Source organism: Bufo bufo, chromosome 1 (assembly GCF_905171765.1).
Source record: "Bufo bufo chromosome 1, aBufBuf1.1, whole genome shotgun sequence".
NCBI classification, from domain to species: Eukaryota; Metazoa; Chordata; class Amphibia; order Anura; family Bufonidae; genus Bufo; species Bufo bufo.
This window is the reverse complement of record NC_053389.1, coordinates 734,718,202-734,733,251: the sequence shown is the minus strand read 5'-3', so window position 1 is coordinate 734,733,251 and position 15,050 is coordinate 734,718,202. Positions and strand designations below refer to the sequence as shown.

The 15,050-nt window shown below is 45.6% G+C and overlaps 1 protein-coding gene across 3 annotated transcripts in view; it reads right to left on the bottom strand.

Annotated features, from left to right (window-relative positions):
• Positions 1-2,189: 2,189 nt before the first annotated feature.
• DUSP11 (dual specificity phosphatase 11) overlaps positions 2,190-15,050 on the bottom strand; it is a 46,423-nt gene continuing 33,562 nt past the window's right edge. Inside the window, exons 8-11 of one of the 3 annotated variants that reach the window (XM_040414386.1) lie at positions 11,125-11,223; positions 8,755-8,865; positions 8,204-8,305; positions 2,190-3,011 (exon numbers count right to left, since the gene is read on the bottom strand). In XM_040414386.1, coding sequence (XP_040270320.1) covers positions 2,771-3,011; positions 8,204-8,305; positions 8,755-8,865; positions 11,125-11,223 — 553 coding nt within the window. In that variant the 3' untranslated portion in view covers positions 2,190-2,770. The remainder of the gene's footprint in view (positions 3,012-8,203; positions 8,306-8,754; positions 8,866-11,124; positions 11,224-15,050) is intronic. The other 2 variants (XM_040414387.1, XM_040414388.1) reach the window with 2 other exon arrangements.

The window sequence follows — 15,050 nt, the reverse complement described above, 5'->3', positions numbered from 1 at the left end:
CGCCAATGGGAAACTGTTGGAGGAGTTCTCAATGTGGATTCCGCAGCAGAAAAAGACGTGTGAACATTCCCCAATTGATCCGAATGGGTCTTTCAGAAATCCGTGTGCCTGCTGCACAGATCCCATTTTCTTGTAGAAATGTCCACACCAATTCTGCTGCGTAGGAATACTGCCAAACTCCATTGGGACCCGTGACATGAAGAGGATGAAAACGTCATCATGTTTGACCTGTCAAAGTGCAGAGGGCGCAGCAGTTCTAGAGAGATTAGATTCTGTAGGAGTAATGGTAACGCCCCCGTTGCTCCTAGAGGCTCATTTGCATATAATAAAACATCATATTTCTCAGCAATGCCGCACATATGAACATGGGACCAACACAGATGCCTTCAGCTGCCAAGCGCACATGTAACAGGTCAGACAGTGTCATAGGTACAAATCTGCTGACAGATGCCCTTTAATTTTAGGTGTGAATGGCAGACTTGTAAAATGGCTGAACAAGCTCGTCCCACTGTCTCCCAATTTCCAATTCATTATGAGTGACCACAGCACCCCCTTTATCAGGATTTGAAGGGGTCCCAGCGATGAGCTATTACAACATACATGTCTAGTGTCTGAGGCCCGCAGAGATTCGGGCAGACCTGCCTCCAGGTTACAGGGACATTCCCCATCCAGCTGATGCCAGTTTGCCATTGTGGCTCCTTGATTTCTAAAAAGCAGCTTTACCATTTATAATATCACACAGCGCTGACGCATTTTAACATAACCGCCATCTCACTCTTTTCAGCGTGTAAAGGCACGGCTCTCACTTTACATAGAAAAGAACGCTCACAAATAAAAATGCTGCAATCACATAAAACTTTATAAGAGGTGAACACAAATCTGCCCCCCGCATAAAAACATAAAAGTAACCTCCTGTGCCCGGGGATCAGCACTGGTACATACGCCATTACAGTACATGTGCTCCGTGCCCATTAATCCTGGAAGAACGGGGTGAGATCTGACCAGCACTGGAGGGCTTCCCATCACTGGCACACGTGTCTGGAAAGGGCACCTAAGCAAAAATATATGACACAATGGGACCATTTTCTACAGGAAAAGGTGATCAAAACTGATGCAAAGCCAAAGCAGCCCCCGCCTTTATTCTCCAAAGGCCCTCTGAAAAATATGTAGTGGAAACAGATTGGTTGCCGTGGGCAACTACTCTACTTTTCCTCTTGCCCCGGTTTGATTCATCTCATTTATCAAAGAGGCCTAACAGAAAAACTGTCCTCGCCGCCCATAACAACCAATGAGAGCTCAGCTTTTATTTCTGGTTGCTATGGACAACAAGGCCATTATCTCTATTAGACAGTTAACAGACGATGACATGGCGTAGATCAGTCCCACCGCCTGAGACTTGGAATGACTTCCAAGCTGCTTTCCTCCTCCTGCACAGCGCCAGGTGTGTCTGACATACAGGTTATAGGGAAACATCCAAGCAACCGGTCCCAAAACTGCACATCCCTAAGCAGCGAATCTGTTTCAGATGGCTCAGGCATTTAACCTTAAAGGAAACCTGTCACCGGTACTATGCTGTCCTCACTAAGGACCGCATGGTGTAGTGACAGACCCACCGATTTCACTGGTCAGTCAGTACTGTTCTAATACAGGCGTGCACCAGCACTGTGAGGGAGAGGAGTCTGATGAGACTCATGGCCTTGTCCTTCCCCGCCTCCTGATGGTCAAGGCCATGAGTCTCATTGGTGCACACTGCAAAGTCTGGCACGCCTGTATTATAACAGTACTGACTGCCAGACCAGTGAAATCAGTGGGTCTGTCACTACACAATGCAGTACTCAGTGAGGGCACCATAGTGTAGGTGAAAAGATCCCTTTAAAAGGGGTCATCCATACTTGTGGACATGTTTAACTGTCCCCAGCAGGATGCTGTACCTATTGAAAAACTCGTACTCCCCATCTCCCTTGAGGGATCTTCTGGTCCCTGGGCCTGTAATCCTTCGGACAGTGACGAGCGCTGCTGTGGCCAATGACTGGTCTCAGCTGAGACGTATGCCCAAGCAGCACGTCAATGCTGGGCCATGGGCCACACATTACCGCTGTGCCCGGCCGTCCAGGTACTTACAAGCCAGGGACCGGATGATCGCTGAAGTGGTGGGGAATGGGTGAGTCAGCGACTTTATGCTCATGTTATTGAGAGCAGCATAACGCAGTGACAGAAAAGCTGATTTCAGAGGTGCGTCACTCACGAGGAAAAATTGTGCAGCATCATATTAATCACAGGCCGGACCTGGGAAAGAGTCATGGCTACCTCAGACGGCAGGACCTCTCTCCATCACATTAAACTAGGCAGAAGAACTTCTTCTGTAATGGCACACAGCAGTTTCATGACAAAGGCCTAGCCACTGATTTTCCAGGTTTCATCTCCTTTCAGTCAAGTAAGTTTGCAAATAAGCTCGTCTTGTGAACACGATGATCTACCTGCATGCTTGTGGGCATGATGTATACAGACAATAGTACACTTACATTCCTGAAAAATAAAACCCTGCACATATAGGACTCACTGGGTGCCCAGCCCGCCTGCAGCAGTCCGTGTGATAATCCTTTCTATACATGATGAGGTTAGATGGCATGGGCAAGGCTACCCCTCCAAGTACCCTACCCTTGATGTACAAAGCAGACAGATTAGCAGCAATCTTTTATATCCGGCCTTTGGTAATCCTAAAACATCTTAGCAAGAATTTTTTTTAAAAGTGAAATAATCGTATCATTTGTTACTGCCACTGTTTCTTGGGTTTCTCTTGGCGGCCGGCTCCTGGATGCCTCCGGTACGGGTTACTGTTGCCACGCTGTTGTGAATGAGGAGGCTGTGCTGGAAAACCATTCCCAGGCTTGCTGTCACCTTGCGGAGGAAAGCGCGGTCTACAGTCCTGAGGTGGTGGGCCAGTCGCTGCACCATAATCGGTGTGTTCCGGGAAGGGTCTCTGCGGATAGTGTCTGCGTCTATTAGGACCTCTAATGTGCAAGAGAAAAGGAAGGAGTTCATGAGAACAAGTGACGAGAACTGGTCAACCACCAGTTACATGCCAGGCGATTAGGACTTTTAGGGTATGGGCGCACGTAGAAAAAAGCCCTGTGGAGCCCACACAGTGGAATTGTCTAGAGTGGATGAGATGCTCACCATCTTAATCCACGGTCCTATAAATAAAGGTGCATTCACACAGCCGTATGGATTTTGTGGTCCACAAAACACAATCCGCAAAAAGTAAGGAAGGCATCCGCGTTGGATCCATTTTTTTTTCAGACCCATTGTAACAATTCCTATTCTTTTTGCGGAGATGACATACAGATGCAGACGGCACACAGTGTGCTTTGCTGACCACATTTTTTGTGGACCCACCGAAATGAATGGGTCAGCATCCGATCTGCAAAAAATGCAGATTGCAGAATGCAGACGCCTGGGCTCCCCGCTGCCTCCCTCATATACTGTGCCCTATATTAATATGTGTGGCCTAAATAGAAGTGTGCCCATCCCCGCTATTTCTCACCGATCAGCGAGGCCAGCGCTGACAGTGAACAATCATCTGTATCTTCACCATGTGCCGAATAACTAACCAGCCGACCTGGAGACACAGGACAGCGATCAGCAAGCAATGTAGGGAGGAGCTGCTCTACAGTATATAGGGGCAGTGAGTATATACAGGGAGGAGCTGTTCTACAGTATATAGGGGCAGTTATAGTATATACAGGGAGGAGCTGCTCTACAGTATATAGGGGCAGCTATAGTATATACAGGGAGGAGCTGTTCTACAGTATATAGGGGCAGCTATAGTATATACAGGGAGAAGCTGCTCTACAGTATATAGGGGCGGTGAGTATATACAGGGAGGAGCTGTTCTACAGTATATAGGGGCAGTGAGTATATACAGGGAGGAGCTGTTCTACAGTATATAGGGGCAGCTATAGTTTATACAGGGAGGAGCTGCTCTACAGTATATAGGGGCAGCTATAGTATATACAGGGAGGAGCTGCTCTACAGTATATAGGGGCAGTGATAGTATATACAGGGAGAAGCTGCTCTACAGTATATAGGGGCAGTGAGTATATACAGGGAGGAGCTGTTCTACAGTATATAGGGGCAGCTATAGTATATACAGGGAGGAGCTGCTCTACAGTATATAGGGGCAGCTATAGTATATACAGGGAGGAGCTGTTCTACAGTATATAGGGGCAGCTATAGTATATACAGGGAGAAGCTGCTCTACAGTATATAGGGGCAGTGAGTATATACAGGAAGGAGCTGTTCTACAGTATATAGGGGCAGCTATAGTATATACAGGGAGGAGCTGCTCTACAGTATATAGGGGCAGCTATAGTATATACAGGGAGGAGCTGTTCTACAGTATATAGGGGCAGCTATAGTATATACAGGGAGAAGCTGCTCTACAGTATATAGGGGCAGTTATAGTATATACAGGGAGAAGCTGCTCTACAGTATATAGGGGCAGTTATAGTATATACAGGGAGGAGCTGCTCTACAGTATATAGGGGCAGTGAGTATATACAGGGAGGAGCTGTTCTACAGTATATAGGGGCAGTTCTAGTATATACAGGGAGGAGCTGCTCTACAGTATATAGGGGCAGTGAGTATATACAGGGAGAAGCTGCTCTACAGTATATAGGGGCGGTGAGTATATACAGGGAGGAGCTGTTCTACAGTATATAGGGGCAGTTCTAGTATATACAGGGAGGAGCTGCTCTACAGTATATAGGGGCAGTGAGTATATACAGGGAGGAGCTGCTCTACAGTATATAGGGGCGGTGAGTATATACAGGGAGGAGCTGTTCTACAGTATATAGGGGCAGCTATAGTATATACAGGGAGGAGCTGCTCTACAGTATATAGGGGCAGCTATAGTATATACAGGGAGGAGCTGCTCTACAGTATATAGGGGCGGTGAGTATATACAGGGAGGAGCTGTTCTACAGTATATAGGGGCAGCTAAAGTATATACAGGGAGGAGCTGCTCTACAGTATATAGGGGCAGCTATAGTATATACAGGGAGGAGCTGCTCTACAGTATATAGGGGCGGTGAGTATATACAGGGAGGAGCTGTTCTACAGTATATAGGGGCAGCTATAGTATATACAGGGAGGAGCTGCTCTACAGTATATAGGGGCAGTTCTATTATATACAGGGAGGAGCTGCTCTACAGTATATAGGGGCAGTGCGTATATACAGGGAGAAGCTGCTCTACAGTATATAAGGGCAGTTATAGTATATACAGGGAGGAGCTGCTCTACAGTATATAGGGGCAGTGAGTATATACAGGGAGGAGCTGTTCTACAGTATATAGGGGCAGCTATAGTATATACAGGGAGGAGCTGCTCTACAGTATATAGGGGCAGCTATAGTATATACAGGGAGGAGCTGCTCTACAGTATATAGGGGCGGTGAGTATATACAGGGAGGAGCTGTTCTACAGTATATAGGGACAGCTATAGTATATACAGGGAGGAGCTGCTCTACAGTATATAGGGGCAGTGAGTATATACAGGGAGAAGCTGCTCTACAGTATATAGGGGCAGTTATAGTATATACAGGGAGGAGCTGTTCTACAGTATATAGGGGCAGTGAGTATATACAGGGAGGAGCTGCTCTACAGTATATAGGGGCAGTGCGTATATACAGGGAGACGCTGCTCTACAGTATATAGGGGCAGTTATAGTATATACAGGGAGGAGCTGCTCTACAGTATATAGGGGCAGTGAGTATATACAGGGAGGAGCTGTTCTACAGTATATAGGGGCAGTTATAGAATATACAGGGAGGAGCTGCTCTACAGTATATAGGGGCAGCTATAGTATATACAGGGAGGAGCTGCTCTACAGTATATAGGGGCGGTGAGTATATACAGGGAGGAGCTGTTCTACAGTATATAGGGGCAGCTATAGTATATACAGGGAGGAGCTGCTCTACAGTATATAGGGGCAGCTATAGTATATACAGGGAGGAGCTGCTCTACAGTATATAGGGGCGGTGAGTATATACAGGGAGGAGCTGTTCTACAGTATATAGGGGCAGTTATAGTATATACAGGGAGGAGCTGCTCTACAGTATATAGGGGCAGTTATAGTATATACAGGGAGGAGCTGCTCTACAGTATATAGGGGCAGCTATAGTATATACAGGGAGGAGCTGCTCTACAGTATATAGGGGCGGTGAGTATATACAGGGAGGAGCTGCTCTACAGTATATAGGGGCAGCTATAGTATATACAGGGAGGAGCTGCTCTACAGTATATAGGGGCAGCTATAGTATATACAGGGAGGAGCTGCTCTACAGTATATAGGGGCAGCTATAGTATATACAGGGAGGAGCTGCTCTACAGTATATAGGGGCGGTGAGTATATACAGGGAGGAGCTGTTCTACAGTATATAGGGGCAGCTATAGTATATACAGGGAGGAGCTGTTCTACAGTATATAGGGGCAGCTATAGTATATACAGGGAGGAGCTGCTCTACAGTATATAGGGGCGGTGAGTATATACAGGGAGGAGCTGTTCTACAGTATATAGGGACAGCCATAGTATATACAGGGAGGAGCTGCTCTACAGTATATAGGGGCGGTGAGTATATACAGGGAGACGCTGCTCTACAGTATATAGGGGCAGCTATAGTATATACAGGGAGGAGCTGCTCTACAGTATATAGGGGCAGTGAGTATATACAGGGAGAAGCTGCTCTACAGTATATAGGGGCAGTTATAGTATATACAGGGAGGAGCTGTTCTACAGTATATAGGGGCAGTGAGTATATACAGGGAGGAGCTGCTCTACAGTATATAGGGGCAGTGCGTATATACAGGGAGAAGCTGCTCTACAGTATATAGGGGCAGTTATAGTATATACAGGGATGAGCTGCTCTACAGTATATAGGGGCAGTGCGTATATACAGGGAGGAGCTGTTCTACAGTATATAGGGGCAGTTATAGTATATACAGGGAGGAGCTGCTCTACAGTATATAGGGGCAGCTATAGTATATACAGGGAGGAGCTGCTCTACAGTATATAGGGGCGGTGAGTATATACAGGGAGGAGCTGTTCTACAGTATATAGGGGCAGCTATAGTATATACAGGGAGGAGCTGCTCTACAGTATATAGGGGCAGCTATAGTATATACAGGGAGGAGCTGCTCTACAGTATATAGGGGCAGCTATAGTATATACAGGGAGGAGCTGCTCTACAGTATATAGGGGCGGTGAGTATATACAGGGAGGAGCTGTTCTACAGTATATAGGGGCAGCTATAGTATATACAGGGAGGAGCTGCTCTACAGTATATAGGGGCAGTTCTAGTATATACAGGGAGGAGCTGCTCTACAGTATATAGGGGCAGTGAGAATATACAGGGAGAAGCTGCTCTACAGTATATAGGGGCAGCTATAGTATATACAGGGAGGAGCTGCTCTACAGTATATAGGGGCAGTGAGTATATACAGGGAGAAGCTGCTCTACAGTATATAGGGGCAGTTATAGTATATACAGGGAGGAGCTGCTCTACAGTATATAGGGGCAGTGAGTATATACAGGGAGAAGCTGCTCTACAGTATATAGGGGCGGTGAGTATATACAGGGAGGAGCTGCTCTACAGTATATAGGGGCAGTTATAGTATATACAGGGAGGAGCTGCTCTACAGTATATAGGGGCAGTGAGTATATACAGGGAGGAGCTGCTCTACAGTATATAGGGGCGGTGAGTATATACAGGGAGGAGCTGCTCTACAGTATATAGGGGCAGTTATAGTATATACAGGGAGGAGCTGTTCTACAGTATATAGGGGCAGCTATAGTATATACAGGGAGGAGCTGCTCTACAGTATATAGGGGCAGTGATAGTATATACAGGGAGGAGCTGTTCTACAGTATATAGGGGCAGTGATAGTATATACAGGGAGGAGCTGTTCTACAGTATATAAGGGCAGCTATAGTATATACAGGGAGGAGCTGCTCTACAGTATATAGGGGCAGTGATAGTATATGAGCAGCTGGGAGCCCAATCATCTTCATAGTCAGTATTGCACTGTACTAGGAAGAGGGAAAATTCCTCTAAAATGTACAATAAAATAAAAAGGAATCCACATTAAACCAATTGAAAATTCTTAACAAACAAAAGATAGAAAAATGTTTGAAAAAATGGCATTACCTAAATTGGTTGAATGAGTAACCTTCCATTTGATGTAAATTGTGCCTGGGACCTGACATATGTGGAGGCAAAAAACCAGGTGAAGGTATCCGAGGGCCATGACTGCAAAGGGGACAGAATAAGAGAACAGCGTGCAGTCATAACCTGGTTCCAGCAGATGTGAGATACCTGATGCTATATCATGTAGAGTAATAAACCCTACTGCAAAGACGCTTTAGACGGTCAGCAATAGAAAAGGTGGAAACACCCAATCAGACCGTAATAAGGCATGTCCGCTACCAGCAGTATGACGGTGAGGTCATATTCCAAATATATTCTCTACAGGCACAAAAATATGGGAAAGCAAACAGCACATCCATATCAGGAAGGTAAAGAACATAGGATGGTGGAAATGCTCTCCAAACACTATTCCTAAGAGCCCGTAAAAAATATTGTAAACCCTCAGATTCAGACCCAATAAAAATGACTGGTGCCCACACAAATTCAGCAGTTTTCCAACGTAAAAAGGCAACAGCAAAAATATGGAGACGTGTACCAGGTGAAGCACTCACCTAGGATGTCTCCCACCAGCATGTGGAAACCCGTGTTGTGGTCCCATCACTTGACGTGGATTATGATGAAACGATGGCTGTGCAAATGGTCTTTGAGTACCATTATCGTAGCTGCATGAAGAGAAACATATTTTTTGTATATATGTGAGTAATAAAGAAAACTGTACTGGATCTTCCAATTTTATTTTTGGATTTAAAAGGATCTGTCATGTGGTCAAACCTTTGCTTCAGGCTACCATAGAGAACAAAAGGCCCCCTTAATTTCTGCTGCCTTAGACGCCATGGTCACAATGTCTGCGATTGGAGTTGATCGACGATCACGGACATCAGTTCCGTGTGTCTGCTGTGTAAAACCGGGAGGCTACGAGAACAGAGTCAAAGACTTGACTTCCACCATGCATCTACGGAGGTGGTCGTGAAGAAATTTTCCTCTGAAAGTAAGCTCCAGGTGAAATGAGTGGTGTATATAATAGTACTTTATATAGAATTAGCATTTATTTATATTTTTTACATGATCTGCTTTTTCGCTAGGAAATCAGCAGCAAGGTCCGCATAAAAATGGGCACAATTTAGTGCGGATTTGCAGATGCAGATTTTAATACTGTATACAATGTAGTTGGCAGCAGGAAAAAAAATCCAAATGGGGTGGAGATTGGAAAAACAAAAAACAAAAACACACAATTCAGGGTTTTATGGGTTTAATTTTTACACTGTTCCTTATGCGGTAAAACTGTGCTTCTCCCTTCATTCTCTGGGTCAGCACGATTACAGCAATACCACATTTGTTTAGTTTAAATACTAATACTGAGCATCGGAGCAATGAGGAGGAGACGCAGTCTTTCTCTGCGGGCGTCGCCTTCTCCAGTCACAGCCAGGGAGAACCCCCCCCCCCCCCCCACTCCTGCCTGTGACGCTCTCCAATGTGATTGGACAGCTCTACATACAGCCAGGGGAGAAGGAGACGCCCGCAGAGAAAGACTGCGTCTCCTCCTCATTGCTCCGATGCTCAGTATTAGCATACTGAGCGGGAGAAATGCGGAGGGACACAGCGGAGCATAGGAGGCATATTTTAAAGGGAACCTGTCACCTGCAAAACGCATATTAAACCGACCACAGTACCTTACAGTATCCCCCAGTGTGTTGCTAATCATATTTTTCTTTGCTCTTTGCGTTTCTTCATACTTGTTAAAAACTTTGTTTTAATGTCGGTTGGCGCTGTCTCCGAGTCAGGCTTGAAGTCAAGGGGGCAGCAGCCTCCTTGCTTCAAGTGAAGCTAAGCCTGCCCCTTACCCCTCTTCTACAATTAGATGGACACATGCTGCCGGGATCGCGCTCTTCTGGTGCCCCCTTGACTTCAAGCCTGACTCGGAGACAGCGCCAACCGACATTAAAACAAAGTTTTTAACAAGTATGAAGAAACGCAAAGAGCAAAGAAAAATATGATTAGCAACATACTGGGGGATACTGTAAGGTACTGTGGTCGGTTTAATATGCGTTTTGCAGGTGACAGGTTCCCTTTAAAAAAATCAAGCAGGGTGGCAGCATCAGCGGGGGCTACCCTGCAAGTACAGGTATAGATCTCCCTTAATAAAATCGCATTAAAGGTCCTATTTAAGGCTACTTTCACACTCGCGTTTTGGGCGGATCCGTCATGGATCTGCAAAAACTGATCCGTTACAATAATACAACCGCATGCATCTGTCATGAACGGATCCGTTTGCATTATCTGTAACATAGCCAAGACGGATCCGTCATGAACTCCATTGAAAGTCAATGGGAGACGGATCCGTTTTCTATTGTTTCCGTTTCTCTGTTCCGTTTTTCCGTATGGCAAATACAGTAATTACATAGAAAAAATTGGGCTGGGCATAACATTTTCAATAGATGGTTCCGCAAAAACGGAACGGATACGGAAGACATACCGATGCATTTCCGTATGTGTTCCGTTTTTTGGCGGACCCATTGACTTGAACGGAGCCACAGAATGTGATTTGCGGGCAATAATAGGACATGTGCTATCTTTCAACGAAACGGAATGCATACGGAGTACATTCCGTTTTTTTGCGGAACCATTGAAATGAATGGTTCCGTATACGGAATGCAAAAAACGGCACGTAAAAATAAAATAAATAAATGGTCGTGTGAAAGAGGCCTTACTTTGTGGGCTCAGTTCTAAAGACAGGTGCAGGTCTCAGAGGTAAGACCCACACCTTTCAGACATTGGGGGCATATCCTAGCGATGTGCCCCCAATGACGGAGGTAAGACAACCCCTTTAACAAACATGGTTTTACAATGAGAAGTTTCAGAAGCACATATAGATTTTGGATGAGGAGTGTTGGTGGCTAAAGTTACTAAAATTGAGAGATTACCTGTGATTCCTGGGTTGATCCCGTGGACATGGATATCGTTGTAAATTTCCGTTTGAGGAGTGGCGCTTGTTGACTTGAGGTTTATCTAATTCAGCACTGCTTTATATAGAAGAAAACAGATGGTTAATGGAAATCGCTACACTACTACAGAAGTCACATCAAAACACTACTTCATTTTATATAGCCCAATACACGGACACAGCACCCAGAAATCATTGCTTAAAGGGGTTGTCTCACTTCAGCAAGTGGCATTTATTATGTAGAGGAAGTTACTACAAGGCACTTACTAATGTATTGTTATTACCCATATTGCTTCCTTTACTGGCTGGATTAATTTTTCCCTCACATTATACACTGCTCGTATTCAGGGGTTACGACCACTGTGTAATCCATCAGTGGTGGTCGTGCTCGCACACTATAGGAAAAGGCGTTGGCCTCTCTGGTGGCTGGGACTGTGGGAACGCACATAGACCAACGCTTTTCCTGTAGTATGCAAGCACGGCCACCGTTGCTGGATTGCAGGGTCGTCATAACCATGGAAACAAGCAGTGTATAAAGTGATGGAAAAATGAATCCAGCCAGCAAAGAAGGCAATATGGACAATCACAATACATTAGTAAGTGCCTTGTATTAAAGGAGTTGTCAGTTATTTTTTTGTTCTAGGTTCCCAACTAGGCAAATGTAACAGGTTTCCAATTAACTCACTTTATCTGCAGTGCCTGGTTTATCAGATTTGACTGAGGGTCATGTGACCTGTGATGTCAACTTCTCTCCCTGCTCTGATAAAGTTTGTTTACAAGCCTGTAACCAGAAGTCACTGTGCTGGCCACGCCCCCTTCACTGCCTGCTCTCACCTAGGATTCTTAACCCCTTCAGCTGCACAGACTGGCTAGCTGCAGCAGTGAGGAGACAATGCTGGGCACTGGAGCTGACAGACTAGAGAGAGCATTGCACAAGAAGGTAGGGGGAAGATCCTGTGTGTATTAGCAGTGTCATCATACAACTGGGACCTGTAGTTCTACACTTACAAGATGCTGCTGATTCTCCCAGCACTCAGGGCAGCACTTGTATTCACTCCCTTAGCAGTGTCATTATACAGCTGGGACTTGTTGTATGTGTAGGACTACATGCTGCAGAGTCTCCCAGCAGGCAGACATGTCACTCAGGGCAGCTCTTGTATTCACTCCCTTAGCAGTGTCATTATACAGCTGGGACTTGTAGTTCTACACATACAACATGCTGCAGAGTCTCCCAGCAGGCAGACATGTCACTCAGGGCAGCACTTGTATTCACTCCCTTAGCAGTGTCATTATACAGCTGGGACTTGTAGTTCTACACATACAACATACTGCAGAGTCTCCCAGCAGGCAGACATGTCACTCAGGGCAGCTCTTGTATTCACTCCCTTAGCAGAGCAGGGGGAGGGGCAGAGATGGTTTTTATTGCATGTAAACAAAGGGCCAGAAGAGAACTAGGGAAATGGGGAAATAGATATAATTTTTTGGCCTGAAACTTGCTTAGCTCAGTTATATATCGCTGCCCATCAGATTTTCAGTGCTATATTTTTTCATAACTCGGACAACCCCTTTAACGTCCTCTACATAATAAATGCTAATGGCTGAAGTGACAACCCTTTAAAGGGGTTTTCCAGGAATACTATTACAGATATGCTCATGTAGTTGCTTACATCATCTACATCTTCATACATTCGTACACGTACAGCGCTTGGTCATAAGGGGGTTAATGCGCCACATGGCTTTTTGCCCCAATTTAGTTTCCTTTCACATAGGTCAATGCCTGATGATAATGAGCGACAATCTAATCCGCAGAACTCGCTAAAATGGCTTTTCAGGGTGAAGCCACATATAATCTAAATGTTGCAAGATTTTCCCTCCTATAACTAACTATCCATATGGTAGGTGATAATGTTCTATGGACGGAGGGTCCAAATGCGGAGACCGTACTGATCGATCATAAGATCAAGGATCCTGTGACCACTGCTTTCAATAACCAGGCAACGAGCAACACCGCACAACAATGATTTTGCTACTGAGAGAAAAACGTGACGGACCATGTGATGAGCGTACTGACGTCATCAAAAGGTCCTATTCTTCACAAAAGAAGACAGAAGAGATGCCAGCTGCTTGCGAACAAGTGGATTAAGGAGAGTTAAATTATATATTTATTTTTTTTGCGATGCTTGCGATTTTCACGCAACCCTATTCATTTCTATGGGGCCTGGGTTACGTGAAAAACGCACAAAGAGGAGCATGCTGCGATTTTCACGCAACGCACAAGTGATGTGTGAAAATCACCGCTCACGTGCACAGCCCCATAGAAATGAATGGGTCCGGATTCAGTGCGGGTGCAATGTGTTCACCTCACGCATTGCACCCGCGCGGAAATCTCGCCCGTGTGAAAGGGGCCTTATAGTGCTATCAGTTTTGAAACTTAAGATGGATAAACGCAAGTGTTAACGATCCAGACAATTTCTGATGATCAGCACAAGAATCTGACAAAGCGAGTGCGTCTTGCAGCTTGGGATGCATTTGTGCTAGTAGTGCAGAACTTCCTTGGGAACAGATGAGCTGCAAACTATGCTGAATTAGTAGACAACATGCTTACAGCATATGAACAACTTGGCTGCCGAATGTCATTGAAAGTGCATTTCTTACATTCCCATCTTGACTTTTTCCCACCCAATTTGGGACACGTGAGTGACGAACATGGAGAGCAGTTCCATAAAGATATTTCTACAATGGAGAACAAGTTTCAAGGCCGCTGGAATCCCAACATGATGGGGGACTACTGCTGGTTTTTGCAACGGGAAAATATGACAAACGCAAAAGCAGATGCCTGAAGCACTTATAACAGTCAAGTAAGACTTTTAAACAGAAAACGAGACTTTTCCATTACATTTTCATACACTGTTTACTATGCAAACTTTGATGTAGATCAGGTAATTGTTGGAGTAAAACTCGTTCTGTTCAAAATTATTCAATGCTTTCCAAGTGCTTAATTCATTTAGGCATACTTATGCAGAGCGAAATTCCGTGACGTGTTACAACAATTCTGACTTCGGATTTGTAATCCGCACACTCGATCTAGTGTAGGACAAATGGTTTTTGCCCAGTAGCAGATGAAAAGTTTTTTTTTGTTGTTGTTGTTGTTGCGTGGTGTAATAAGTGACCAATGAAGCGGAGGGTGGGCATGGATGTGACATGAGCATGCTGAGCTTACCAGAGAGTGGTAACGGTAGGCACACAGCTAACCACTTGCCACATGACAAAACCCACATTATACAATTCAAAATGACCATGCTCTCTCTTACACTAAAGAAGTGTTCCCATCTCGGACATTGGAGGCATCACCAGTATATGCTCCCAATGTCTGATAGCTGCTCATGCACGACCGCCCTCCATTCCTTTTTATGGGACAGCCGAAAATAAGCCCAGTGCTGGCTCGGCTATTTCAGTTAGCCCCATAGAAGTAGTGGTGCTTGCGTGGTGTGTGCGGCTCGGCCACTTCTTGCGCTGCCATAAGAGTGAACAGAGCGGTGGTCGTGCATGCGTGGTGTGTGCGGCTCGGCTATTTCTGGAGCTGCCATAGGAGTGAATGGAGCGGTGGTCATGCTTGCGCAGGGTGTGGCTCGGCCATTTCTAGCGCTGCCATAGGAGTGAATGGAGGGTGGTCGTGTATGCATGGTGTGCCCGCCAGCACTTTGCGGGCTCCGTTTCAACTATAGGTGTGGGTATCAGTGGTGGGATTTGCACCCATCAGACATTGGGGGCATATCACTAGGAGATGGCAATGCCCCAGGAACCACAGATATCTCCTCTCCTGGACATAGGGAGTAAGTGTGGTTGGTGGGGGTCACAAGAATGTGATGCAGTGTTGCCCGTTTGCCGGAGGTACCTGAGCGCAGT